This window comes from Typopeltis vanoorti, chromosome 9 (genome assembly GCF_054136105.1).
Source record: "Typopeltis vanoorti isolate ZY-2024b chromosome 9, IOZ_Tvanoo_1.0, whole genome shotgun sequence".
In the NCBI taxonomy this organism is placed as follows: Eukaryota; Metazoa; Arthropoda; class Arachnida; order Uropygi; family Thelyphonidae; genus Typopeltis; species Typopeltis vanoorti.
The window spans coordinates 69043614-69070888 of NC_143557.1; the positions used below are offsets into that span (position 1 = coordinate 69043614).

The 27275-nt window shown below is 35.0% G+C and overlaps 1 protein-coding gene across 10 annotated transcripts in view; it reads right to left on the reverse strand.

Moving 5' to 3' along the window:
• The window catches only part of LOC150103129 (uncharacterized), a 163060-nt gene that overhangs the window by 106069 nt on the left and 29716 nt on the right, over positions 1 to 27275 (reverse strand). For 5 of the 10 annotated variants that reach the window (XM_090397819.1, XM_090397815.1, XM_090397811.1 and 2 more), the window contains exon 2: positions 13321 to 13353. The exons of the other annotated variants lie outside the window; for them this stretch is intronic. In XM_090397819.1, the coding sequence (XP_090253945.1) occupies positions 13321 to 13353 (33 nt within the window). The remainder of the gene's footprint in view (positions 1 to 13320; positions 13354 to 27275) is intronic. 10 annotated transcript variants of the gene reach the window in all.

Here is a 27275-nt window from a genome sequence, read left to right on the forward strand (position 1 = left end):
ATAATTTCATAATTTACTATATTGATCATTTATTGGTTTTTGATGTTATTGATGATATTGCAAGCGCAAACTTGACTTTTAGTCTGTTTGCTTACTTGGGAAATGGAGTAAAACCAGGTTTAAAATTGCTTGGTATCTTTTACATATTTATACCCAAGGTAAAAATACTTCCTACATTTATATCTCCTCCAGAGATTTATTTAATAAGGTTAAAACACCTTATGGTAACTTGTTTTGGCGAAATACTTACAAGCTCTGTATTGCTAAATCTTGGTATTTCTAGCCTAGCTCCCACTGACGAGACCTCAATAAAGGTCGAAACCGGTCTGGGTAGTGGCCCCTTGCCTTTAATACAAAACATCATACATCCCCTTCTTGGAGATGTGTTTTGGCATTAAGGGTAAATATTAAGATTAGTGATCGGAGCTTGTTCCACCTTTGCCACGACTTGCCCTGGTCCTGCACTACCTGTGGGATCAGTTAGACTTGCATCAATTGCAGGCGCAAACTTGACTTTTAGTCTGTTTGCTTACTTGGGAAATGGAGTAAAACCAGGTTTAAAATTGCTTGGTATCTTTTACATATTTATACCCAAGGTAAAAATACTTCCTACATATATATATATGTTAAGGATACCAAGCAATTTTATAGACTTGGTTTTAATCCTTTTTCCCAAGTAAGCAAATAAGCAGGTAAGTCAAGTTTGCGCCTGAAGTATTTTCAGGTCTGAGGCAACTAGTGGTAAAGGTGGAGTAAGCTCTGATCATTTTCCTTAGTATCTCCCATAATGAAAAGCACATCTCCTTGCAGACATGTATGATGCTATGCATTAAGGAACGGGCCACTACCCAGACTGGTTTTGACCTTTATTGAGGTCTCGTCAGGGGAAGCCAGACCCTGAGATGCCAAGGTTGAAGTAATGCAGAACTTATAAATTTTACCTATACAAGTTGCCACAAAGTGCTTTGACCTTGTTAAATAAAAATCTCAGGATGAGAGAAAGATGTAGAAAATTTTTTACCTCAGGTGTATACTATACGTTAGAGATACCAAGCAATTTTATAAACTTGGTTTTGATCATCCTTTTTCCCAAGTAAGCAAACAAGCAGGTAAGTCAAGTTTGCACCTGAAGTATTTTAAAGTCTGAAGCAACTCGTGGTATAGGTGGAGTAAGCTCTGATCACTTTCCTTAGTATCTCCCATAATGCAAAGCACATCTCCTTGCAGTACCTGCTTGTTTGCTTACTTGGGGGGAAAAAGGATTAAAACCAAGTTTATAAAATTGCTTGGTATCTTTAACGAATAGTATACCCAAGGTAAAAAACTTTCTACATCTTTCTCTTATCCTGAGATTTTTATTTAATAAGGTCAAAACACCTTGTGGCAACTTGTATAGGTAAAAAAAAAAATATAAGTTCTGCCTTGGCATCTCAGGGTCTGGCTTCCACTGATGAGACCTCAATAAAGGTCGAAACCTGTCTGGGTAGTGGCCCTTCCCTTAATGCATAGCATCATACAATAACAACAAAATAAAATTAATTAGAAAATTCGAAGCTCAAAAGCAAGAACAAGAAAAATCATTCAAATGAAAGTTTAAACTCTGTCCTGACAAAATTGTTATAAACAAATCCAGTTACAACTTTTCCAGTGTTGAAAAGAATATTCTTGATAAGGGCTTTAATTTTGTGATATCAAAATCCATTCCAAAGGAGTTGTTACTTACAATTGAAAAGGCTACCTCTTTCCTTCCTACTCAAGAAGCTAATTTACTCCATATGGAATCCACTTTTATCAGCAATGCAAAACCCTCTAATGACAATATTGCTCCAGCAGAACGACAAGCAATAAAAAATTTACAAAAAAAAAAAAAAAAAAAAAAAAGATATAATTCTTCCTGCAGATAAAGGTAACTCCACTGTCATCTGAAGAATATAATAACAAAATGTTCCAATTATTACAGATACTTACTCGATACTTGACAGAGATTCAACTTGTGAACTTCATAACCATACAAACAAACCTTCTAAGAACAACTACAGAGTTTCCAAGAAATATTCGATTGTCTCTTCGTTCACTTCATCCTTTAATCCCTCGATTATATGGATTACCAAAAATTCATAAAGAAAATACACCACTGAGATCAACTGCGGAAGGCATTGATTCACCTACTTATAAACTCTCAAAGCATTTAGCCAAATCTCTAAAATACTTATTCAGCTTGACCTCTTCTTTCATCCAAAATTCTGTTGATTTTGTTATCTAGTGTTAATAACATACATATTCAAAAAGAAGAAATTATGCCTAGTTTTGATGTTGTTTCCCTCTTCACGAATGTGCCTACAGAAGTAGTTCTTATTCTGTTAACAGATAAATTATCAAAAAAAGTATGGGTAATCCTTTATCGCCCATACTGGTGAATTTATATTTGGAATCTTTTGCTATCTCTTCTTTCCCATTGAAACCAAGATTGTGGAAAAGATATAGCGATGACATCTTCCTAATCTGGAGTCATAGACCAGAGTCTTTAAAGAATTTTATAGACCACCTCAACAGTAACACCTGAAAATTCAATTTATTGCAGAATTAGAGATGGCTCTCTTCCATTCCTGGATGTCAAAACTCGCTCGTGTATCTGAGAAATTAAAAATCTCTATTTACAGGAAACCAACTGACACCAATAGATACCTCCATGCACAGTCCCATCGCTATCCAGCACAAAAACTTGGCATTATTTCTATGCTAGGCAAATGTGTTCACTCGCTCCTCTGTGAAGAAGATATTAACAAAGAACTTCTTCAATTTCTCCTTACAACCTTTCAACAAACGGGTTATTCAAAACAAACAGTTAATAAGCTACTATTTAAGCCACCTCTTCACCATATTAAAGACAGAAATAGTGAAAAAGGCTACATATCCCTACCATATATCAGTTTCATTTCACCAAAATTAGCCAAAGCTCTTAAAAAATATAACATCCGGACTTCTTTCATTCCTCTACTTAAACTCTGTTCCTTGTTCAGTACACCCAAACAAAAGCATAACCTAAAATATTCCAGCATTTACCATATTTGGTGCAACTGCAGCATGCCATATTCTGGCCAGATGGAAAAAATCCATTGAATTATAACTAGAAGAACATGAAAGAGATGTGACATATGACAGAACCTTGTCCTGAATTCTGCTGAAGCTAACAAGGAAAACTAACATTCATCCACGTAGACAAGCTTATACGTTGGTTATGCATTATTAAAACATTTAAGGAATAGAACAACGTAGTTAAGGATATAAATTAAATTAACTTTAATAAATATTTTCCAATATTTCGGCAATGTCACATTGCCATCTTCTAAAGGAACTTACAAAAAAAGCACGTGCACGTAGGCACTACAAACACAGTAACTGGGAATGAAGAGATGAAGCTATTGTTCTCCTAAAAGTCCTGATGGTGCCCTCTAGCGGGCTAAGTAGGTGTTCTTGGCCGTTGGGCTGAAGGTCTGCTGATGTAAGCCTCCCAAATTTGGGGCAGTCGCATACAACCAAATTTGTTGAGGTTTGGAGAATTTCTTAGGGCTGAGGCTGATTCCATAAATAGTCTTTCGTATTTGTATTTGCTACGGTGTATTACTGTAGCTTTCTTCCACCGTATTCTGTGGCATGTATCCAGAGCATGGTCCGCAAGACCAGAATGGCTGTACTTGTGAAACCGGATGTAGTCCTTGTGTTCAGAAATTCTGATATTCGCTGTCCTGCCTGTTTGGCCAAAGTAAGACAGATTACAACTGCAAGGGACCTGGTATACACCAGGTAGGTCTAGGGGAAGTGGTTGGTCTTTAGTGGAGCGGATAAGGGATGCCAATTTTCTGTAAGGTTTGTAACAGGAGGTCAGGTCATGCTTTTTTAAGATTTTGGTAATCTTTTCCGAGGTGCCTCGGATGTAGGGAATGGTGATGGATTTAGAGTAATCCTTGTTGTGGAGGGGGGGAGGGGATCTGTAGTTTGTAGGTTCTAATATTTTTTGGACTTTTTTTGGGGGGTAGCCATTGGCTACCAATACCGTAATCAACCTTTCTTCAGTCAGCCTGAAGCAATCAACGCGCTGTCATGTGGCCACAACTTCGCGATTGCTCCCAAAAAAATACCCAGTGAGGATATTATGATCCAGATCGAACGCGGAATCCGCCACCTTCCACATCAAGTCGCCAACAGTGTGAGACTGGATGTAGCTTGTGTCCTTTCCAAAGCAGTCCCACCAAAATCCAACATATCCAACAAATTATTTTTTGGACTTTTTTTGGGGGGTAGCCATTGGCTGAGAAAGTGTTGAGGATGTGATTTAGTTCAGTGTTTAGGGCCAAGTCGTTTAAACAGATTAGTTTAGCCCTGTTGTATAGTGTTTTCACTACTCCATATTGTTGTGTGTGTGTGGGGGGGGGGGGTGATTGTTGGTGAATGTATCTGCCTGTATGGGTGGGTTTTCTGTAAACTGAGAAAACCAAGGTTCCATTAGGCTGGCAGGTGACTAGTGTGTCCAGGAAAGGGAGGCTGTTTTTTTCCTCTTTTTCCAGGGTGAATTTGATTCTGGGGTGTTGGTTGTTTAAGTGTTTCAGAGCCATGTGGCCAAATAGCGAACACATCATCAACGTAGTGAAGCCATATGGTTGGTTTTTGTGGGGCAGAGGCTAAGGCGCTTTTTCTTCAAAGGTCTCCATAAAGAAATTGGCCAAGGGTGGGGAGAGTGGTGAACCCATGGCTGTCCCCTCTATTTGTTTGTAGAATTTTCCTTGCCAAACGAAATAGCCTGAGTTCATTGTGAACTGAAATAAGGCTGAGATATCGGGAGAAAATTTAGCTTGGATTAGCTCTAGAGTTTCCTTGAGTGGGACATTTGTGAATAAAGAGGAGACGTCAAAGCTGACCATTATGTCAGTATGTTGGAGTGTAAGGTTTTCTATGCTGGCTTTGAAATGGGCTGAGTTTTTTATGTGTGATGGTGTGTTGCCAGTATAGTGTGCGAGCTCTTTGGCCAAATGTTTAGCTAATTTATATGTGGGGGAATCAATGCCATCCACTATGGGACGTAATGGCACATTATCTTTATGTATTTTTGGGAGTCCGTAAATATGGGGGGGGGGTATAGAGTTAAATGGCTTTAATCTGTTGGTAACTTCTACAGGCCAAGAAGTGACTCTCTTAAAGAGCCTGTGAAGTTTTCTAATTTGAGAGTTGGTGGGATTGTAATTGATGGGGAGGTAAGTAGCCCGATCTAAGAGAAGAGCATTCAGCTTACCTGTGTAGTCCTTTTGGTTAAGGACTACAGTTGCGTTTCCCTTATCCGCTTTGGTGATAACTATTTCTTTATTATTCTTCATTTCCTGTAGAGCTTTATATTCCTTGTTGGATATGTTGGATTTTGGTGGGACTGCTTTGGAAAGGACACAAGCTACATCCAGTCTCACACTGTTGGCGACTTGATGTGGAAGGTGGCGGATTCCGCGTTCGATCTGGATCATAATATCCTCACTGGGTATTTTTTTGGGAGCAATCGCGAAGTTGTGGCCACATGACAGCGCGTTGATTGCTTCAGGTTGACTGAAGAAAGGTTGATTACGGTATTGGTAGCCAATGGCTACCCCCCAAAAAAAGTCCAAAAAATATTAGAACCTACAAACTACAGATCCCCTCCCCCCCCCTCCACAACAAGGATTACTCTAAATCCATCACCATTCCCTACATCCGAGGCACCTCGGAAAAGATTACCAAAATCTTAAAAAAGCATGACCTGACCTCCTGTTACAAACCTTACAGAAAATTGGCATCCCTTATCCGCTCCACTAAAGACCAACCACTTCCCCTAGACCTACCTGGTGTATACCAGGTCCCTTGCAGTTGTAATCTGTCTTACTTTGGCCAAACAGGCAGGACAGCGAATATCAGAATTTCTGAACACAAGGACTACATCCGGTTTCACAAGTACAGCCATTCTGGTCTTGCGGACCATGCTCTGGATACACGCCACAGAATACGGTGGAAGAAAGCTACAGTAATACACCGTAGCAAATACAAATATGAAAGACTATTTATGGAATCAGCCTCAGCCCTAAGAAATTCTCCAAACCTCAACAAATTTGGTTGTATGCGACTGCCCCAAATTTGGGAGGCTTACATCAGCAGACCTTCAGCCCAACGGCCAAGAACACCTACTTAGCCCGCTAGAGGGCACCATCAGGACTTTTAGGAGAACAATAGCTTCATCTCTTCATTCCCAGTTACTGTGTTTGTAGTGCCTACGTGCACGTGCTTTTTTTGTAAGTTCCTTTAGAAGATGGCAATGTGACATTGCCGAAATATTGGAAAATATTTATTAAAGTTAATTTAATTTATATCCTTAACTACGTTGTTCTATTCCTTAAGTGTTTTAATAATAACATTCATCCAGTCTTACAGAAGAAATTGGAGAATATCTTTTGATGCTATGATGAACTGGAAAGAAGAAATTCTTTAGGATCTAAAGAAATCGTCCTCAATCCAGTACATCTCAACACTAACCTCAGCTATAATTTCTCAGACTATCATTGCACTGCTATCCAACTTTGGCATTCATGAGACCTTGAATGCATGCACATGACAAACAAGGAAGAGATACACAGAACAGCTTCAAATGTTAATGCTTTAATGTATAGATTTTTTGTCTTTCGCAATTTTTGTTAGTGGTTCCCTCTTTTATGCACCTGAAGAAGTCTTCTACAAAGATAAAACTAGTTGTACAGTCTACTTAATTAAAATAGTGTTTCTATTTTTATCTCTCGGATTATAGTCATTTAATCTATTTTTTTTTTAAATATATATACATACATACACACACACATACATAACTTGTTATAACACTACTGAGTTTTGAAGTATGTACTTATGCAGTGATAAACTTCACCGAAGCAAAGGGGGCAGTTTGATACTATTCAGTTGTAGAGTTCTTTTCTCACAGCAAGCACAATAAGATTGGTGCACACTAAAAATAATGAATAATTCCTCCTTGTACATATTGTTTATAATTACTTATAAGAAAATAAGAATAACTGCAAGACATTGCTAAAAAATTTGCTATTAGAAAATAGCTGTTATTCCTTGAAAATGAATCTTAATTTACTGCTAATATTTTTTGTAGTGACTGTTAATCACTCATGAGTTCACAGATTTAAGTTTTAATCTTTTTTTTTTACCATTTTAAATTACTGCAAATAAGTCTAAATTAAATTTTTCCAAAAACAACATGATCTCAAAATTCATTCAGAGGTTAAGAATATTTTGCATACTTAAGAAAATAATTATTTAACTTATTTGATGATATTTCACTAGTATTATATCCATTATCTTCAGAGTGCAAAAACAGTTTGTCACAGTTCACAAACAGCAACAATTTAGTTAGCATTGAGACCAGTTTAAAAAATTGTAATGGACAACAAGGAACTAGTCCCAACTGGCACCATCTATTGTTAAGTTTATGCCACTTCACCTGTTGCTATTGTTCAGTCGAAAGACGACATTTCACATAACCTTTCAGTGAATTTTCATTTGGCCTACTTCAGTTGCATGTGTAACACATTTTTAGAAATGGAAGGAAATAACGTATATTACCGGCATATTTTGCTTTTTTATTTCAAAAAAGGCAAACTAGCTGCGGAGACCCATGAAAAAATATGCAGCATACATGGGGATGATGCCTTAACAGAATGCATATGCCAAATTCCTTTCTGGAGATTTCGACATCAGTGATGCGCCTTGTGCCAGTCGCCTGACCAAGGTTAATTCAAGTGTTGTGAAGGATATCGTTGACAAAAATCCATCACAAACAGTGTGGAAGATTGCTGCAGTACTGAACATATCTCATACAAGCATTGAAAACCATTTGCACAGGCTTTCAAAACTCAATGTTTGGGTGCCACATGAATTTACTGAGGCCAATATGACTGCTCGCATATCCATCTGTGATTCGCTGCGACGTCGCCAAGAAAATGACCCATTTTTGAAGCGGATGATTACGGGAAATGAAAAATGGGTCGTGTACGATAACGTGGTAGGTAAAGATCATGGGGGCACAAGAGCGAACTGCTGCAAACAACCTCAAAAGCAGGATTACATCCAAGGAAGATCATGCTCTCTCTGTGTGGTGGGATTATAAAGGTGTTGGCCACTACGAGGTGTTACCGTCAGGCAGAACGATTGATTCAACTGTCTATTGCTCACAGTTAACGCGAGTAGCCTGTGCAATTAGCACAAAATGTCATTAATTGGCAAATTGGAAAGGAGTTGTCTTTCACCACGACAACACCAGACCCCACATATCGTTAACAACCCGGAGTAAATTGTTCCGTCTTGGCTGGGATGTTTTGCCATATCCTCCGTATTCACAGGACCTGACACCTTCCAATTACCACTTATTCCGATTGTTGCAGAATTCTCTGAACGGGAAAACCTTTGCTAATGAGGAGGCTGTCAAAAGACACCTGGATCAGTTTTTCACCAGTAAACCTCAGGAGTTTTATGAATGCAGCATAATGAAGTTGGTGGACAGACGGCAAGGGGGTCATTGATAAAGAAGGTCAATATATAACTGACTAGTATGTATTATATATATTAAATAAAATGTGTTTCATTCCACTCTGAAAAACCGAACAAACTTATTTGCCAACCCAATATATATATATATATATATAGAGAGAGAGAGAAGTATTTATTTGATCTTAAAATGACTCTCCCAGATCTCTGGTAAATTGATACAGCCATATTTATTGAGGTTTGGGGAATGTATTTAAGCTGCCAATTCATAAAAAACATTCTCTCTAATTTATGACATCTATGTAGCCCTTTAGTTCTGTTTGATCCTGTGTGAAAGGGGGTATCCAAAGCATGGTCCATGTTCTGCTAGTTATGACTTGCCATAATGATAGTGCCAAATGCATTTTTATGTTTCCAAAGCAGGTAACAGTTTTTCCTGTCTATCCATAGTAAGCCAGGTCACTTCATACATTGCTGGATGTGATAAAGGAGAGTATCTGTCCTTAGGTGAATGGATGAGAGTTGCCAATTTCATATATATGATTTAAATGTGGTGAGGAGCTGATATATATTAAGCACTCTAGATATCTTTTCAGATGTGCCCTGAATGTATGGGATAGTAACATTTTTGTTGTAGTCTTGTGTATTAGGCAATGAAAGTGATTTCTGGTAATAATTTGTCTATTTTTGCAGATTATAGGATCTGAATAATTCAAATATGTAGATCGTATAAACAGTCCTACATGCAAACTTGTTAAAAATTTGGCTAAATTATTAGTCCTCCCCTCACATGTAATTCTTCCTCTTTTGTTAAAAGTTCTGTTCACCTAAAAAGTATATTAAAAGACTATCATTATTAGTTTTGATATTACTTCACTATTTATCAATATACAATTAATTGATTCGATTTGTTATACTTCCCCCTAGACTATTTGAATTAGTGAAATTTATAGTACAAGATGGTCATTTTGCATGGAAAAGGAAGATATAAAAACGACTAGTTGGAGAGAATATGAGGCCTCCTTTTCTCTCACGTCAGTTAATTTCTAAATAGAACACTTAGAAAATTAAGCAATGAATACAGCCACTCTCTCAAACCAGTGGTTTGGCTGCACTATGTTGATGATGTGTTTGCTATTTGGCCACATGGTCCAGACACATTAGATACATTTTTAGTAAATTTAAATAGCCAATACCCTAAAATCCATTTCGCAATGGAACAGGAAGCTAATGCATGCTAATGACTGTCTACCTTTCTAGATACACTAGTGACAGGCCTTCCTGATGATTCATTCTATTTTTCTGTTTATAGGAAATCTACACATACTGGGAGATATTTGTACAATCACACCATCATCTAGCTTAGGGTTCGGCAAACCTTTTAGACCATCGACCCCTTCATGGAATCCTTGATCCCTCATCGACCTCCATCATGTTAAATAAATGAATAAAGGTTATCAATAATAAATTTCTCAATTAAAAATTAATTCCTTCATTCTTTTCATTGTTTCATTGGTAAACGATGGTATAAATCCAAATTTTAAATATTCTTGCGAATACTGTTGGCATTTCTAACTATCAGGGGGCTGCCATTATGGGCACTATAACTTAAAAAAAAAAAAAAAATTACACAGTAAATTCAAAGTTATAAGATCACTGAACACCACTCTGAAGCTATGGGCGATAAATGCACACTCCCTGATTGTCTCTGTTATAGATGTCTTCATCAGGGAGAGTGTGTGTGTGTGCTTCTCCCTCGTTGGCTCAGCTGATCAGCCAGTTGGCATTGCATGTTTACTAAGTGTTACTCAAAATTGTTTTAAGTGTTTATTGACCCCTTTTGACCCTTAGACATTTATCGACCCCAAGGGGGTCAAATATTGACCACTTTGCTGACTCCTGATCTAGCTCAACAATTTGGTATCCTAAAAACACAAACTCAGAGCCAGAGCTACCTGTTCTGATGATAATGCTATGCTCTTACCACTACCTGTTCTGATGAGAATGCTATGCTCTTATCACATGTATCGCAATTTTTTTAGCCAATGGCTGTAACCTCAAAATTAGACTATACTTAATGCTCCGTGGAAATCCTCTTCATCACCTAATATGCCAGACTACAGCAAAAATATTACTGTCCCATGCATTCAGGGCAAATCCATAGAGAAATCTAGAGTGTTTAATAAATATCAGCCTCCTCATCACATTTAAACCATATATCTAACTGGCAACTCTCATCCATTCACCTAAGGACAAATTCTCTTCTTTATCACATTCAGAAGCGTACGAAACAACTTTGCTTACTATGGACAGACAAGAACAACTGTTGACATCCACCTTGTTGAATGTAAAAAAACTACATTTGGCACTATCGTTATGGCAAGTCAGGACTAACAGAATATGCCTTGGATAGCCCTTTATACAAGATTAAATGAAAAAAAAAAAAAAGTGCTGCTCAGAAATCTCATTAAGTCAGAGAGATTATTTTTGGAATCAGAAGCTTTAATACATTCCCCAAACCTCAACAAGTATGGCTGTATCGATTTACCAGAAATCTGGGAGACAGTCATTTTAAGATCAATTAAATACCTTTTTTTTTTTTAAATATATATATCCAACCATAGATCATGCCAAATGGGACTTTAGTTCCTTGGGTTGTCCATTACAATTTTTTAAACTGGTCCCAATGTTAACTAAATTGTTGCTGTTTGTGTACTGTGACAAACTATTTTTGTGCTCTGAAGATGCTGGATATAATACCAGTAAAATATAATATCAGCAAATAAGTTAAATAAATATTAATTATTCTTATTTTTGTGTTGTGAATTAATACCATTAAATAAAGCATGAACTGCCAACACATGAGCTTTTCTACTTGTTTGCATACTTATGTATTTTTGTTTACTGGAGAAAGGATATCAGACAGATTTGCAAAAAAAAATGCAAAAATTATTGCTTCTATATGCAAAAAACCTAATCAGTTAAAGATGCCAAGAAATAATATTCTTGGTTTGCTTACACTTGGATAAAGGATGAAACCAAGAATATTATTTCTTGGCATCTTTAACTTATAGTATAACCAAATGAAAAAAAAACTTTCAACAAAAAACAATAATTTTCAATGATTTTTTTAAGGAAAGTTTATTGTATTACATCTGAATGATGCCACATTCAATGAGAATGAAACACCTTAATGAATTATTACATAATTTTTGTATTGTGGATTAAGTTTGCAAATTCTTCAGCATCACTTTGATAAGTGTGGTCAAAGATTTCTCATGAAGTTCTGGACACAGAAATATAAAATATAATCATGAAGATTAAATTAAGTTATATCTGACAAGAAATTATATTCTTGTTTAATCCTTTACCCAAGGTGTTAACAAAATCTGCATGTGAAACATCTTCACTACTGGGCTATTTATGTACAGAATCTGTTGAATTCACATAAATTGACTCAGTTTCCCATAATGCAAAAACATATGGGAAAGGCAACTAATCTGATGAGTTTCGACCTTTACAGAGGTCTTTTGTCAGTGAAAGTCAGAGACCAAAGAAGTTACCAAGGTTGAATTAATGCAGGTCACATACTTTCCATATACAATTCATAAAAAGGCATATCACCTTATTACAATACTCTGGATTAGAGATAGTTAAGTTTTTCAACTTGGTTACAAAGTAAATTACAAGATTCGTGTGTCAAATAAGTCATGTGGAAAATATGACTTCTGCTTTGATTCAATCTTGGCATCTTCCTAGGTGTGGTTCCCACTGACAAAGGCTCAATAAAGGTTAGTAAAGGCTCAAAAACATCATGGGATATTGAAGCAACCAATGTTAAGTTCATCAGCCTCTATATACAAGTAGCTAGTCATGAAGACCCTTCATATGCAAATTTTGTTTGCTTAAGCTTGGGTAAAGGAATGAACAACAATAATTTCTTTTCAAATATAATTTACTTTGTAACCAAGTGAAAAACTTTCAACAACAAAGATCAAAGATGTATATGTTTGAAATATAGATCAAAAGCAGTGAACAACAGAAATCATGAAGTAATGATTAAGATCAATAATCTAAGCTATTTTTCCATATCATTAGATACTTCAAATAACCCGATATCCAAATTCCAGGCAACTGACTTGTCTAGTTATCACTGTTCTTCTGAAATTAATCACCACAGAAGTTATACTCCTGTCAACATGTAATCAGATAAATTATTTTCAGAAAGTGGATATTGTATCATAACTGGAGTTATTCTATGGTATTATTCTTTACTAATGACTGTTAAATGCTATTCTTTTACCAATATATCATCCACGATTTCAGCTAGTGCTTTACAAAACAATCCCAATAAAGCATGCATTTCTTCGCACTGAGCCAAAAATTAACAGGAACCATTGAATAAGCTATAAAGCTCATTTAAAGACAAGCATCAGGTGTAATTCTTTGAATAATTAACTTCCTTCAGACCTAATTTCAGAGACTGCTTGCTGCATCTTTGGCAGTTAAACTAGATCAGATATAATCTTGTTGCACCAAGTGATAAATGATCTGTTAGTTCTTTATGTCTTTTATAATTCAAAACTTGAAAATATTAAAATTTCATATAAATATTTCAAGCACGTTAATTATGTATTCATTAACAATCAAAATTATGACAAGTTCAATAAAAATCTAGCATGCACTAATTTACAAATATGAAATTAATACCATTTATTAATTTAAACTTTAAAAATTTTAATAAAGAAAAAAGGAAAATTCTCTAACCTGTTAACACTTGTACTTCAAAGCTTTGGGGACCTGAAAGTTTTGAAGTACAAGTTTTAACAGTCAATAAAATTATTACATCTATTTTAATCACTTCATATGTTTAGTATACATTTATATGTAACATAATATGAACAATGATTATTCATACTTCAAAAATATCTTATCCATTCTAATTAAAAACACAGTCTAAATGCAAAATTAAGTACATGAAATTTGCAATACTTCTGACATTAAAATACATTTCAGCAATTATAAAGTCGCTTCCCCATTTTGGAAGTGAATATTTGAAAAATGACCAATTTACATAAATGCTAAAGCATTATATAAATCAATTGGACTAGTCTTTTTTTCTTTTCCACAATAAGGATCAAGAAGTTTCATTAACACTGAATTTATAAAACTTTCACAACAAATTCCTTTCCTCCATGCTTACACGGTGATCAGAATACATCATGAAAATTATGAAAACAACTATCGTGCTAGAGTAAAACTTTAGTTTAATATAAACCAAAATAAACACTCAACGTTTTGACCTTCCCATTAAGGTCATCATTGGAGTATACACGTATATATAAAGAAAAACAAGCTGCACTACAATCTACATGGTATATTAAAGTTACTAATTAACTGTTAAAACTACTGGCCTGACCTCTGGTGAAAAAAAAACAATCTTACTACATCAAAGCTAGAGTCCTGTTATTATTATTATCTATTAGGTTACAAAATTAAATTAAGCTGGAGCGCAACATGTTCACATAAAAAATAAATAAAATAATAATAATAAAAAAATTACTTATATAAAAGCATACATATAAATTACAACAAACTGGTATGGATAGTGGCAATAAAAGCTGAAAAATTGCTTAGAGTCCTAAAGCCTGGGTTTGCTGGTAAACAAAAGTGGGCTGAAGCCTGTGAAAGCTTAACCACCCAAATCTTAACAATAATAGTGGCATAAAAATCCCAAGAATTTGGATGGCAAACATCTAAAGGTCCAAGCGCCTCCGTGGCGCATTTGAAAGAACGGCGGTATGTTGCACCCTTCGATTAGAAAAGACCTAAGTTCGATTCGCGTCATGATGAAAGGAATCTTTATATGGACTTTTTTCGATTGAAGGTGTGTTGGCCGATCTCATACAAAGGTTGTAGGATTTTTTCTGCTGGAAATTCGTGTTTTTCATCCCGCATACAGACAAATCGGCCCTTCAGAACACACGCAATTTACTGGTAAACAAAAGTGGGCTGAAGCCTGTGAAAGCTTGATTAACCACCCAAATCTTAACAATAATAGTGGCATAAAAATCCCAAGAATTTGGATGGCAAACATCTAGAGGTCCAAGCGCCTCTGTAGCGCAATTGAAAGAACAGCGGTATATTGCACCCTTCGATTAGAAAAGACCTAAGTTCGATTCGCGTCATGATGGGAGGAATCTTTATATGGACTTTTTCGATTGAAGGAGCGTTGGCCGATCTCATACAGAGGTTGCAGTGTTTTTTTCTGCTGGACATTAGGGTTTTTCATCCCTCATACAGACAAATCGGCCCTTCAGAACACACGCAATTTACAGACAAAAAATACTAGCTGTTGTGGTGGTGGTGGGCAGTAAATGGTGTTAATGTAGGTGATTGGTAGTAAAGGTCCTGTATAGTAGTGGAGACGGAGAGTTGTACAGTGTGTCCTCCGGCGATGAGTCTTCAGACTCCTTGGAGGTGTCACGAATAATAACAACATTCAGCCCACTTAGTTTTCCAGCAAACCCAGACTTTAGGACTCTAAGCAATTTTTCAGTTCTTATTGGCCACTATCCATACCAGTTTGTTGTAATTTATATGTATACTTATATAATTTTATTATTTTTTTGTAAACATGTTGCTCTTCACTTATTTTAATTTTGTAACCTAATAGATAATAATAATAACAGGACTCTAGCTTTGATGTAGTAAGGTTTTTTTTCACCAGAGGTCAGGCCAGTAGTAGTTTTAATGGTTGATCAGTAACTTTAGCATACCATGGAGATTGTACTGCAGCTTGTTTTTTTGTATATGTGTATACTTCAGATAATGAAGTATACTTCATCAGTATGTGAAGTATACTTCAGATGATGCGAAGATCGAAACATCGATATATATATATATATCTCAATATATATATATACCTACTCTATAATATAAAATGATAAACTTTTTTTGTAACGTTTTTGTGTCACGTTTTTTGTCAAGTTATTTGAAACGTTTTGAAACTCAGGGTCTACCCTGAGTGTCGAGTCTTCAAGTCATCAGAATTCAAGGAGAACCGGCCTACCAGTCCACAACTCAGGGGATTGGGCGCCATAGGGGCCGGGGGGGGGTGTCCCCTGGACACAAAGATTGAAGAAATAGCTGAAATGTATGAGCAAATTGAAGATATATGGAACATATTCAAACAAAGAGACAACACAATAATAATGGGAGATTGGAACGCAATCGTAGGAGAAAGAAAGGAGGATAATACTGTAGGAAAAGTTGGCTCAGGACAGAGAAACGACAGAGAACAACATCTGGTAGATTTCTGCAAACAGAAGGAAATAATAATCACAAACACAATATTCCAAACACATAAAAGAAGAAGATACACCTGGTAGGCACCCGGGGATGCAAATAGATACCAAAATGATTATATAATGGTTAAAGCAAGATTTAAAAACCAAGTAAAATTTAGTAAAGCCTTCTCAGGAGCAGATGTTGATAATGATCACAACTTTGTATTAATGAAAACACACTTGGAATTCAAAAAACAACAACACACAAAGATCAACATATTGAAACTAAAAATGAAAACATCAAAAAAGACAATTTCAGGAAACCACCAAAAAACGAATACAAGAAAATACAAACAATAATGATAAGTGGAATCAAATAAAAGACAGCTAGTAACAAAATACTAGGAAGAGAAAAGCAAAATATAAGAAAACCATGGATAACTGAAGAAATATTAGATTTAATGGAGGAAAGGAGGCTATACAGGCTATACAAGAACACAGAAAAAGTAGAACACAAAGAAAAATACAAGTTAAAAAAATCTGATAAGAAATTTTAAGCAAGCAAAAGAAGAATACTTCCATGAAGAATGTAAGAAGACAGAAGAACTGATTAATAAAAGAAATCTAGAAACAGCTTATAACCAAATTACAAAAATCAGAAATTTCCTATTACTGAAAAAGAACAAACTGAAAAAGGACACACTGAACAGATGAGAATGGTAAACTAATTATTTTTTCTGAAGAAATATTACAAGAATGGAAAAAATATCATGAACACCTGTATCAAGGAGAAAAGGAAGAAAACGACACAGAAACTGAAGACAATAGTGGTCCATTAATAATAAAAGAAGTTTGAAAAAGCACTTAAAGACTTAAGCCAGAAGAAAATCCCAGGAACTGATAACATCCCAAGTGTAGCCTTTCAAAATCTGGATGAGGAAACAAAAAATGATATATTTGAAATAGTAGCTAAAAAAGATGAAAATGGAGATCTCCCAGAAGACTTCACAAAATCTCTGATAATACCAATCCCAAATAAAGCAAATGTTCTCCAATGTAACCAACACAAAACAATAGCCCTGATTACACACATTAGCAAAATCCTATTAAAAATAATACAAAACTGAATATATAAAAGAATAGATTCACAACTTGAGGAAGACCAAAATGGATTCAGGAAAGGAAAAGGAACAAGACAAGCAATACTAAGAAGCAAATGTTCTCCAATGTAACTAACACAAAACAATAGCCCTAATTACACACATTAGCAAAATCCTATTAAAAATAATACAAAACTGAATATATATAAAAGAATAGATTCACAACATGAGGAAGACCAATATGGATTCAGGAAAGGAAAAGGAACAAGACAAGTAATACTAAGCCTAAGAACTATAATCAAAAAAAAGAATGGAGCTAAGCCAAAAAACATATGGATTTAGAAAAAGCATTTGACAAAGTTAATTGGAAAATTGGATGTGGAATATTATGAAGAAAAGTCACATTGACTGTAATGATAGAAGAGTAATCAAACATATATGTAAGACAAATGGGATACATAAGAACAAATAATAAGGAAGAAACCGTACATATTAGATGTGGAGTAAGGCAAGGGCACATATTATCACCCTTGCTCTTCAACATATATATTGAAAATGCTATCAGAGAAGTTAAAGAAAAAACAAGCAGTGGCATAAAGATTGGCAGAGAAGAAATATTTTGCCTCAGATTTGCAGATGATATCGCATTTATAGCAAAAAACAGAAGACTAAAAAAGTTAAATCAAAACAACAAATGAAATATTTAATAAATACCACAGTGTTAGGGACCACAAGATGGCAGCACTTGTTGGGCCGTGTCTCTTCACTGCGTGCTGCTTAATTAGTGATAGCCTTGGGGCCAGCTATCTCTGATTGGGAACCAGTGGAGATTGAACTGCCCATTCAGTCTCCAAAAGTTAGATTGGGCTAAAACGGCCTCGCTCACCCCCTATATACGGGAATAGAAAGGCATTAGCTTTTTTTTTTTAACGTGAAAAAAAATGTTGAAAAAAACAAAATTCTACTGGCAAGCAAGAAACCAAAGATCATAAAGAAAATTAAATGGGAAAGAGATAAAACAAGTAAAGAATTACAAATACCTAGGGAGTACAATAAATGAGGAAGGAAGATCAAAAGGGAAAAATTATGGAGTATAGCACTTTAAGGCAGCGAAACATGGACAATGGGAACAGGAGATATTAGAAGACTACAGGCATTTGAAATGTGGTGTTGGAGATGAATGCAAAAGATAAAATGGCCACACAAAAAATCTAATGAAAAAGTGCTTAAGTAAATGAACCCAGAACATTGATAAAAAATATTAATAACAAGAAGAGACAGATGGATTGGACATATCTTACGACATGAAAGTCTGACAAGAAGAATAATAGAAGGCAAAATCAAATGAAAAAGAGAAAGAGGAAGACCAAGGAAAAGATACTTTGATCAAATAAAACAAAGCACTGGACTAAAAACATACTACGAAATAAAGAGGAAAGCAAACGGAAGAGAAGAATGGAAGGAAATGCTGCTGAGCTACCAGTCATAAGACTGATGCAATAGAAGAAGTTCCTATCAGGTGTTTCAACTTTAAAGAATATCATTTGGAAAGCACTGTCTGCAACTTTATGATGCCCTCCTGACAGACAAAAGATGCCACAGAAATTAAAAGATAGTTCATAAAAGATAAACACTGGTAGTGCAACCAGACTCTTAAGATGTTGTGGACAAATCTAGTAAGTAGGAGACAAGTGTCTTAGACAAAAGAGATGCTTATACAGATTTTTCTGGATTTTGCTAAGGCATTTAAGAGTACTTCCATAATAAACTACTGCTGAAATTGAGCAGGATAGGAATGGATAGTTAGTTGGTAGCTTGGATAAAGGAATGGCTGGCTGACAGGAGCCAGTGAGTTGCGTATGAGGATGCAATGCTCTAAAAAAGAAAGGTGAGAAGTGGGATATCAAGGCATTCTGTTCGAAGACCACTACTGAAGCAGGTTCATTCACTTAGTTAAAGTAAATTAAACAGGACAAAAAGTGTAAGGCAAACAAAGTTTGCATGTGAAGATTAACTTGGATAGGGGATTAACATGTACATATCAGAGCAATTGTAGCTCTCTCTCTCTCTCTCTCTCTCTCTCTCGCCATCAGCCTAACTATCTGACGAGGTGAAAGAAAATACTGTGTCCTGCAGAAATTTCATGCTTATTTCAGCAGATGTGCTATATATCATAACAGTTCTTTAAATGTAACCAAATCTGCATAGATGGGGGAGAACAGTGTGTTTATTTTAGAAAACAATATTTGGTTAGTATATTTGAATTACTCAAAAGGTGTAGATATTTTAATAAGTCATGTGAGAATCAGAAATGTAAAGGAAAGAACAAGTGTGAGTAGAAATACTTTCATTACTGGCAAATAAAATATTAATAATTAACATTTATGATATTACACATCCTGTAAGTTGCTGGGTGGAGTGAATAGCACGTGATCCTATAAATTCTAGACATGCATAAGCGAATTTATAATGGCATAATTAAAAAAACTTATGAGAGGAGAGAGAAAGATTTGTTTGCAATGTATAAATCACTATTCAATAATAAACAGCTGCTGAATACATTTAGTATTTCAGTAAGTAACTATAGGGAGGGGGGGATAATCCAACGAACTAATAATGTTGATCAGGCGATTCATTTAGGTGTGGCAGGAATACATGTGGGTTGATGTAGCAGCAAATCATCTTGTACAATTTGTTGTGTTTGCTATGTGTATTTATTTCTCTATTTTATTTATATCTTACTTCATTTTCTAAGAAGCTTGTTTTTTACTAAGGATCCATACATTTTACATAGTGATAGATGATATCCCAAATATCCAATCATTATTGGAATTATCTGCACTTGAGAATCCTACATTCATTGCTTCTTTTTTTTTTTTTTTTGTCAAATGGCTCTTATAGTATTTTGTAGTATGCTGGTATTTTGTTGTAGATCAACCACTTCTTATTAGACATAGAAGTATTTATTTTCATACACAGAAATATCTATTCAAGAATAGATAAATTTTTACTAGGTCTGTTGCTTCTGAAAACTGGAATAAAAATGTTCCTATACTGCAGAAGCAAGAAAAACAAGTAGCATTGTTTATTGCTAAATACAATACATTTACAGTCGGTATACTACACTGAGCAACAATTAGTGTAATTAGAGACAACTGGAATGAAAATCATGGAAAAACACTCTCCTCCACAGACTATGCTGCATGGATGCAAGCAAAACATTTATTGTAACACTAAACATAGCAGCTAAATAAACACATTTGTGCTAACATCTTTCAAATTTTCAGTTCTATAAAATATATATAACAGATGTTTATAATGCACTCCATGGATACAGAAGGCACACAATCCATATAAAGCAAAAAAAAACAATATGGGAAAATATACATAACATGAAATTAGTTCGCATTACATTTGAAATATCATCAAGACACTTCACAAATACTAATTTTACAAATAAAATTCTACTAAAAAAAAGTGGCAACTAATATACTATTATAAGCTTTGTGAAAATGTAACTATTCAATGCAAAAGCAGCATATGTACTTTCCACCAGCAGTTTATGCATATGCAGACACTGCTTGGCATGAACATGTTAAATAATATAATTTGTCAAGTATAATTTACTAAAACCACTGTTGTTTAATTTATCAATGATATAGTTCAAAGTTTGAGAAGTAGAAATTAGAAAGAGCAATGCCAAGAAGCTCTGCTGTGATGATGTATAAGAAAATATAAATGGATTAGTATTTTGGGCTGAAGAATGGGGGATGTAAACTGCATAACTACAAAATCATGCACTCTGGCCACAGAAAAAAGAACAAGTTTATAATATTGGAGGAACTCTGCTCTGGGAAGTGGAGGGATCTGAGGATCTTGGTGGATAGGGAACTGAATTCAGGGAATGCAAAAGTTGTCAAGGTTATCCAGGAAGCTGCTGCTATAATGCAAAGAACCCTGATAAGTAAGGATAAAGAGGTGATAGTTCCATTGTATCGGGCCACATTCAAATTTCTGTGCACAGATATTTATTGAGCAATAAAGAAACATTGGAGCATGAGTAAGACGGTCTCAAGACTCTGGTATGAGAGACTGGCAGATGGGGGGGGGGGTGATACAACTGAGACATAAGTTGGTGAGAGGAGCCTATGAGATAGACATAAAGAATTACTGCAGAGAGAGTAATAGACAATGTGAGAATAAAGCCATTCCTGAAAACTGTACATAGGTCATATGAATAATCAAGTGAAAAGGAGATTTTTCTGCATGGTGAGTGGATAAATGGAATGCACATTGACAAAGTGGGTGATGAATGCTCCTGTTGAATGTTTTCAAGGCAACTTACAATATGTATTGCAGCCTGTGAGTCCATGGCCACCCACTGACAAATCTTGACTCCATGGAGGCCTAGAAAAATAATATAATAAATAAAATGCACATCACCATGCTGTTGAATTGAGGAACATGGTCCTGAAATTAGTATATAATTATATCCATGCATTTGTCAATGATCGAGGTAAGGTACTGTTTTAATTCACGCTATCAGTCATCTTTGAGGAAATGGACCGTATGGATTTTAGAATTGTACAGTATCTAACATCACTGCAGCCTATTATCACAAACATTTTAATTCCAATAACAAAGAATTAAGGTTCATCATCAATATTTATTCCCATGAAACCAATCTTGTAAATTATATTCAAAAAGAACGAGATTACCAAGTATTTTCCCAAAACGTGGCCACCAAAATAATCCTTGTAGATATGGCTGTGACTGAATGAACATATTTATCAAATCTCTATAATTCTATTATGCAATTAAAGAATTCATTATTATTAACAAACCTTAGTGGAATTTCATGATTCACGGTGAAAAGTCTTACATGATTTGTAACATATGTTCATACAATATCTCAAATTGAGTCAGTCTCCACACTCATGTGACAGATTGACAAGTACAACACATTAAGTAAAAAGTATCTACACTTTCATATAACTTCCAGGGCTGGCTTCCTTTCTTTTCCTGCTCTATGGATAATTCCCATCATGTTAATCTGGAAACATCTCCATATCACTTCACACGTCCACCAAGTTCCAAATGACAATCCTCATTAGTCTGAACTGAGATTCAAGAATCCCAGTACCTTAGCCGCTCATCTCTGAACCTTATCCAGTTTCCCCATAAAAATTAGGTTTCACCAAAATAGGGCACAATGCAGTACAGACCAAAGTCCTATATAAGCTTCTTTTCTCTGCTTATAGTAAGCAGAGAAGATGAGGTTATATAAGACTTTGGTTTGCATCTGGTTCTCTGTCTTCAGTAAGAAATATGACATCCAAATTGCACCCGTCCTCTGACTTCTAATTACTCCAAACAATCGAAGAGCTCAGTTGTTTGGGATAATTAGATGATGGAAAGAATGGAGGGTCAATGTTGAGATAATAAAGCTACAAGTGACAGATGCAACAAGTGATTTTTAGAGTTCTAGCGTTGAATAAGTTTGATGTTTCAGATAACAGCAAAACAACAAAGTGAACATCTTAATGATTGATTTTTTGCACTATTCTGATGTTAGATAGTGATTTGATGTTCAAATAATTAGTAAAAACTGTAACATTGAAAAGGATGAATAAAATGTAACCATACTCATTCCTTAACTTTCATACTTAATTTCATTCATCTATTTCGCTTTTTATGTAGCTTCCACCCATAAAAGGCTTTTGAAAACCTAAAACTAAGAAATTTTTTTCTATTTTTATTAATTTTATATATTATTTTGTAATTTTTAATAATTTTGTACAGTATGGAAACATTGCTTTAAAGATCAAACACAGAACTCTGGGTTATTTATGTTTTCCAAATAACCAAGGTTGTGGTCTCATATTGGGTGATGTGATTTACAACCTAAAGACAATCACATACATACATACATCCCTACAGCAGTAGGTGAACCAGCCACCTGTTAGTTGGAGAGCAGATATGCTAACCACTCAACCAGTCAAGCAACAAACTTACTTTACCATCTTTTTTCCTATTACCCCCGAACAATTAAAATACAACTAAATCAAGCAGTAGCACCTGCTTTTTTCAGTATCATTCCATGATACTGTTCCAAGCTGACTATGAAGTTTTGCAAATACAGGCCTTTAAGTAGCAAGATGTAGTTCTGCAGAAAGGATATCGCTTTACTGAAACCCTTGCCTGACTTGACATCTTCTGAGTCAGAAGATCTCTGTACATCCACTTTGCTCTCACCAAAGCAGAATTGGCATATCATTCATAATTATTCTTTTATAGATATCCAAATCCAGTGATTCATGATGCTTCCATCACATGCCAATTAAGATAGTTATTCCTCAAAACTCAAGGAATGCATTCCTTTGCTTCTATATGCTGAACCCTCCTCCCAATCCTTTATTTCCATAATTAAAATAATCCACTGGGATCATCTTTCATTCACCTGCCCAATCAGTCTGCCAAATAAGACTTAAGAAAATAAGATTATTAAAACAAACTATCAAGAAGCTTGAAATCAGTGAAATTAATGAAAATAGAGAAATAACCATAATCATCACCAGACTAAGGATGGAAAACATTTTAAAGGCATGAAAATTCAGCTGGACGATGCTAGAAGCTATGAAATATGCAAGAACTGTCCAGGAGTCAAACTAACACTTGCCCATATCTATTCTTGTCCAGCAACTACCACTGTTCTACAGAAAATTGACAATAACCCCATAGAAAAGCTCTATTCCATCAAAGTCCAACAGATTGCGAAAGCAGTTCTACAGGTTCACATTCATATCTAGAAGCTCTTCAATGGACTCGACAACCAGTTTGCCTAAACATTTCATAATCATTATCCTCTACATTCCTAGACTATCACAACATCCTGAATGTCTTGCTTTATTAATCTCAACCAAATAGCATACTGCCTTTCTTGTACTTCCACTTTGAATGGGCATAATTTCTGTCATTAAAAGTACTCTCCCAAACAGTATGATTTCAAATACGTCAGCGCATTTGCCTTCTGGTTGGAAAGACTGGAGTTTGAATCCCATCTAGAACATGAGAAATCATTATATGACTTTTCAAATTAAATAAGTTAACTGGTTGCATACAAAGGTAATATGGTTTTTCCTCTTAGAAATTACTTTTTTGTTTGTGCCATAAAGCAGATAAACTGGTCAGAAAATGAGCACAATTAATAGACATAACCTACCAACCTCACAGTGGTAGTTACTTTACCCATAATTCCAATCAAAGCCCAGTTCAAAGGAAAGCTGGCTCATTTTGTATATTTGCAAGCACATCTTTTAATATCATTCACATCTCCAAAACCTGCTCAGACTTCTTGCACTTTCATACTTATTTTATCCATCTTGAAGCATTTCTTCTATTCCTGAAGAAATGCTTATATTGTTGGTAGTGTTATATGACTTGGTAATATGAAAGATCCTTTCTTGATCTTTCATATTACAATAGACATGTAGCATTATCACTTCCCTGCTTGCTAAGTTTCCTGACAATCTTGTAATTTTAAGGTATTTCCAAGATAAAGATGAGACTTTATAATTAATCTGTATTTAGCATCAAGTCTTAGTTTCCTAGCCGTAGATTACAGATCAAATATTTCAGAACTGAGTTTATTCACAATAGTGCTTCATGGTATAAAACAACAGAGGAAAAAATAATTTAATAAACTTACTAATATTTTATTGGTTTTCTACACTGCATCTTCAGAGTACAAATTATAACTGTGACAAGCACACATGCACTAAACTAAATCATTAGGAACAGTTCAAATTGTAACTGAAACAGACCTAATGTCCTAATATGGTGCTCTCTATGGGCCAATTTGGAGAAGTCAGGCTATCTGTTTCCTGACAATCTTGTAATTTTAAGGTATTTCCAAGATAAAGATGAGACTTTATAATTAATCTGTATTTAGCATCAAGTCTTAGTTTCCTAGCCGTAGATTACAGATCAAATATTTCAGAACTGAGTTTATTCACAATAGTGCTTCATGGTATAAAACAACAGAGGAAAAAATAATTTAATAAACTTACTAATATTTTGTTGGTTTTCTACACAGCATCTTCAGAGTACAAATTATAACTGTGACAAGCACACATGCACTAAACTAAATCATTAGGAACAGTTCAAATTGTAACTGAAACAGACCTAATGTCCTAATATGGTGCTCTCTATGGGCCAATTTGGAGAAGTCAGGCTATCTGTTTCCTGACAATCTTGTAATTTTAAGGTATTTCCAAGATAAAGATGAGACTTTATAATTAATCTGTATTTAGCATCAAGTCTTAGTTTCCTAGCCGTAGATTACAGATCAAATATTTCAGAACTGAGTTTATTCACAATAGTGCTTCATGGTATAAAACAACAGAGGAAAAAATAATTTAATAAACTTACTAATATTTTGTTGGTTTTCTACACAGCATCTTCAGAGTACAAATTATAACTGTGACAAGCACACATGCACTAAACTAAATCATTAGGAACAGTTCAAATTGTAACTGAAACAGACCTAATGTCCTAATATGGTGCTCTCTATGGGCCAATTTGGAGAAGTCAGGCTATCTGGTCTCAGCAGAATGACTGTCTCTCAGATCTTTGGCAAATTAATACAACCATATCTGTTGAGGTTGGAGGAGTGCTACTTCATAGCAAATGCTGATTATAAAAATAATCTTCTGAACCTACAGCGACTTTGTTTAAAACTAATGTCTTCTTCCATTTAATTCTATGTGAAGGAGTATCCAGAACATTACCTGCTAGTGCTAACTTACCATAAAGATGATCACTGTAATTTTTGTTTGTAACACAACAAACAAAATTACAATGATCATCTTTATGTGTTATCTATAACTATTCCACAGTTATAATTTCTATTCAGAAGATGGATAGAAACTAGCAAAATATTAATCTTCTTCTCTCTTCCATCATCTATGTGGATGATGATGATGACGAATGAACTCTTTCCACTTCTGTCTGTCCCAGGAGAGTCTGAACAATTCTGTTCAGTTTGTTGTCACTTGTTGTGATTTGGTTTTCAGGTCCTCTTTTATTTTGTCTATCCATCTAATTCTGGGCCGTCCTTTGGATCTTTTACCTTCCATCGTTGTATTCAGGGCTTTAGTCTTCTTTCTTGGATTTTGTCTATTATTGTTATTTCTTGTTTTAGTCGTTTCCTTATGTCTTCGTTTCTTAGTCGATCCAGCAGAGATACTCCAAGTAATCTTCAAGCTAACCCATTTCAGTAACTAATAATTTTTTCTCTTCAGCCTTTTTGAGATTCCAGCATTCACTTCCATAGAGGAGTATTGGGAGGACCATTGTTTCAGAGATTCTTACTTTTGTTACTTGTTTGATGTCTCTTGACTTCCATATTTTATTAAGTCACCCAAAAGTCTGGGATGCTTGACTGATTCGTCTGTTTATATCTTTTGTAATTTCACCATTGTACTCAATAACTCCTCCAAGGTAGGTGAAGTTTTCTACCTGCTCTAGATTCTTACTATCAATTTCAATTTTCGGATTGGTGGTGCTTTTTCCTATTTGTATAATTTTTGTTTTGTCTATATTTATGTTTAATCCAGATTTTATACACTCCTCCTTTATTTTATCAGAAATTCGCTGTAGGTTTTCTTCTGTGCTTGCAAGTAAAGCAATGTCATCTGCAAATTTTAAATTTGTCACATTTTCCCCATATATTTTGATTCTTGAGTCTTCATTGTTTAAGGCCTTATTGGTTGCTTCTTCCAGTGTAAGATTGAACAGGTCTGGTGACAGATTGCATCCCTGTCTCTCAGCTCTCTTTGTGGAACCAGTTGGTTAAGGTGTCCTCCATTCGTACTACACTTTCAAATCTCTCATACATATTCTTTATTATTCTTATTGTTTTGTTGGGAATTCCAAATTCTTCCATAGTTTTCCATAGTTCTCTTCTATGGATTGAATGAAATGCCTGAAGAAAGTCTATGAAATTTATGTAGCAACTTTGGTTGTACTCTAGTGTCTTTTCTATTAACTGTCTTAAGGTGAATAGTTGATCAATTGTGATACTGTGAAGCACTATTATGAATAATAAACACCACCTAAGGCTTTCAAGCTCAGAGAACTGAATAAACATTCTACAACTTATTTCTCCGATAACATTAAATTAACAATAAATCTGAACAGAAGCAAAACTCAATTTAATACAATTCTTACTTTTATACATATGAATTCCAAAATATGCATGGAGGAAGTCATAAGTTCTTATTTTATTAACTATCTAACAAACTAACACAGAAGCTGAGAATGAGACAAGTTA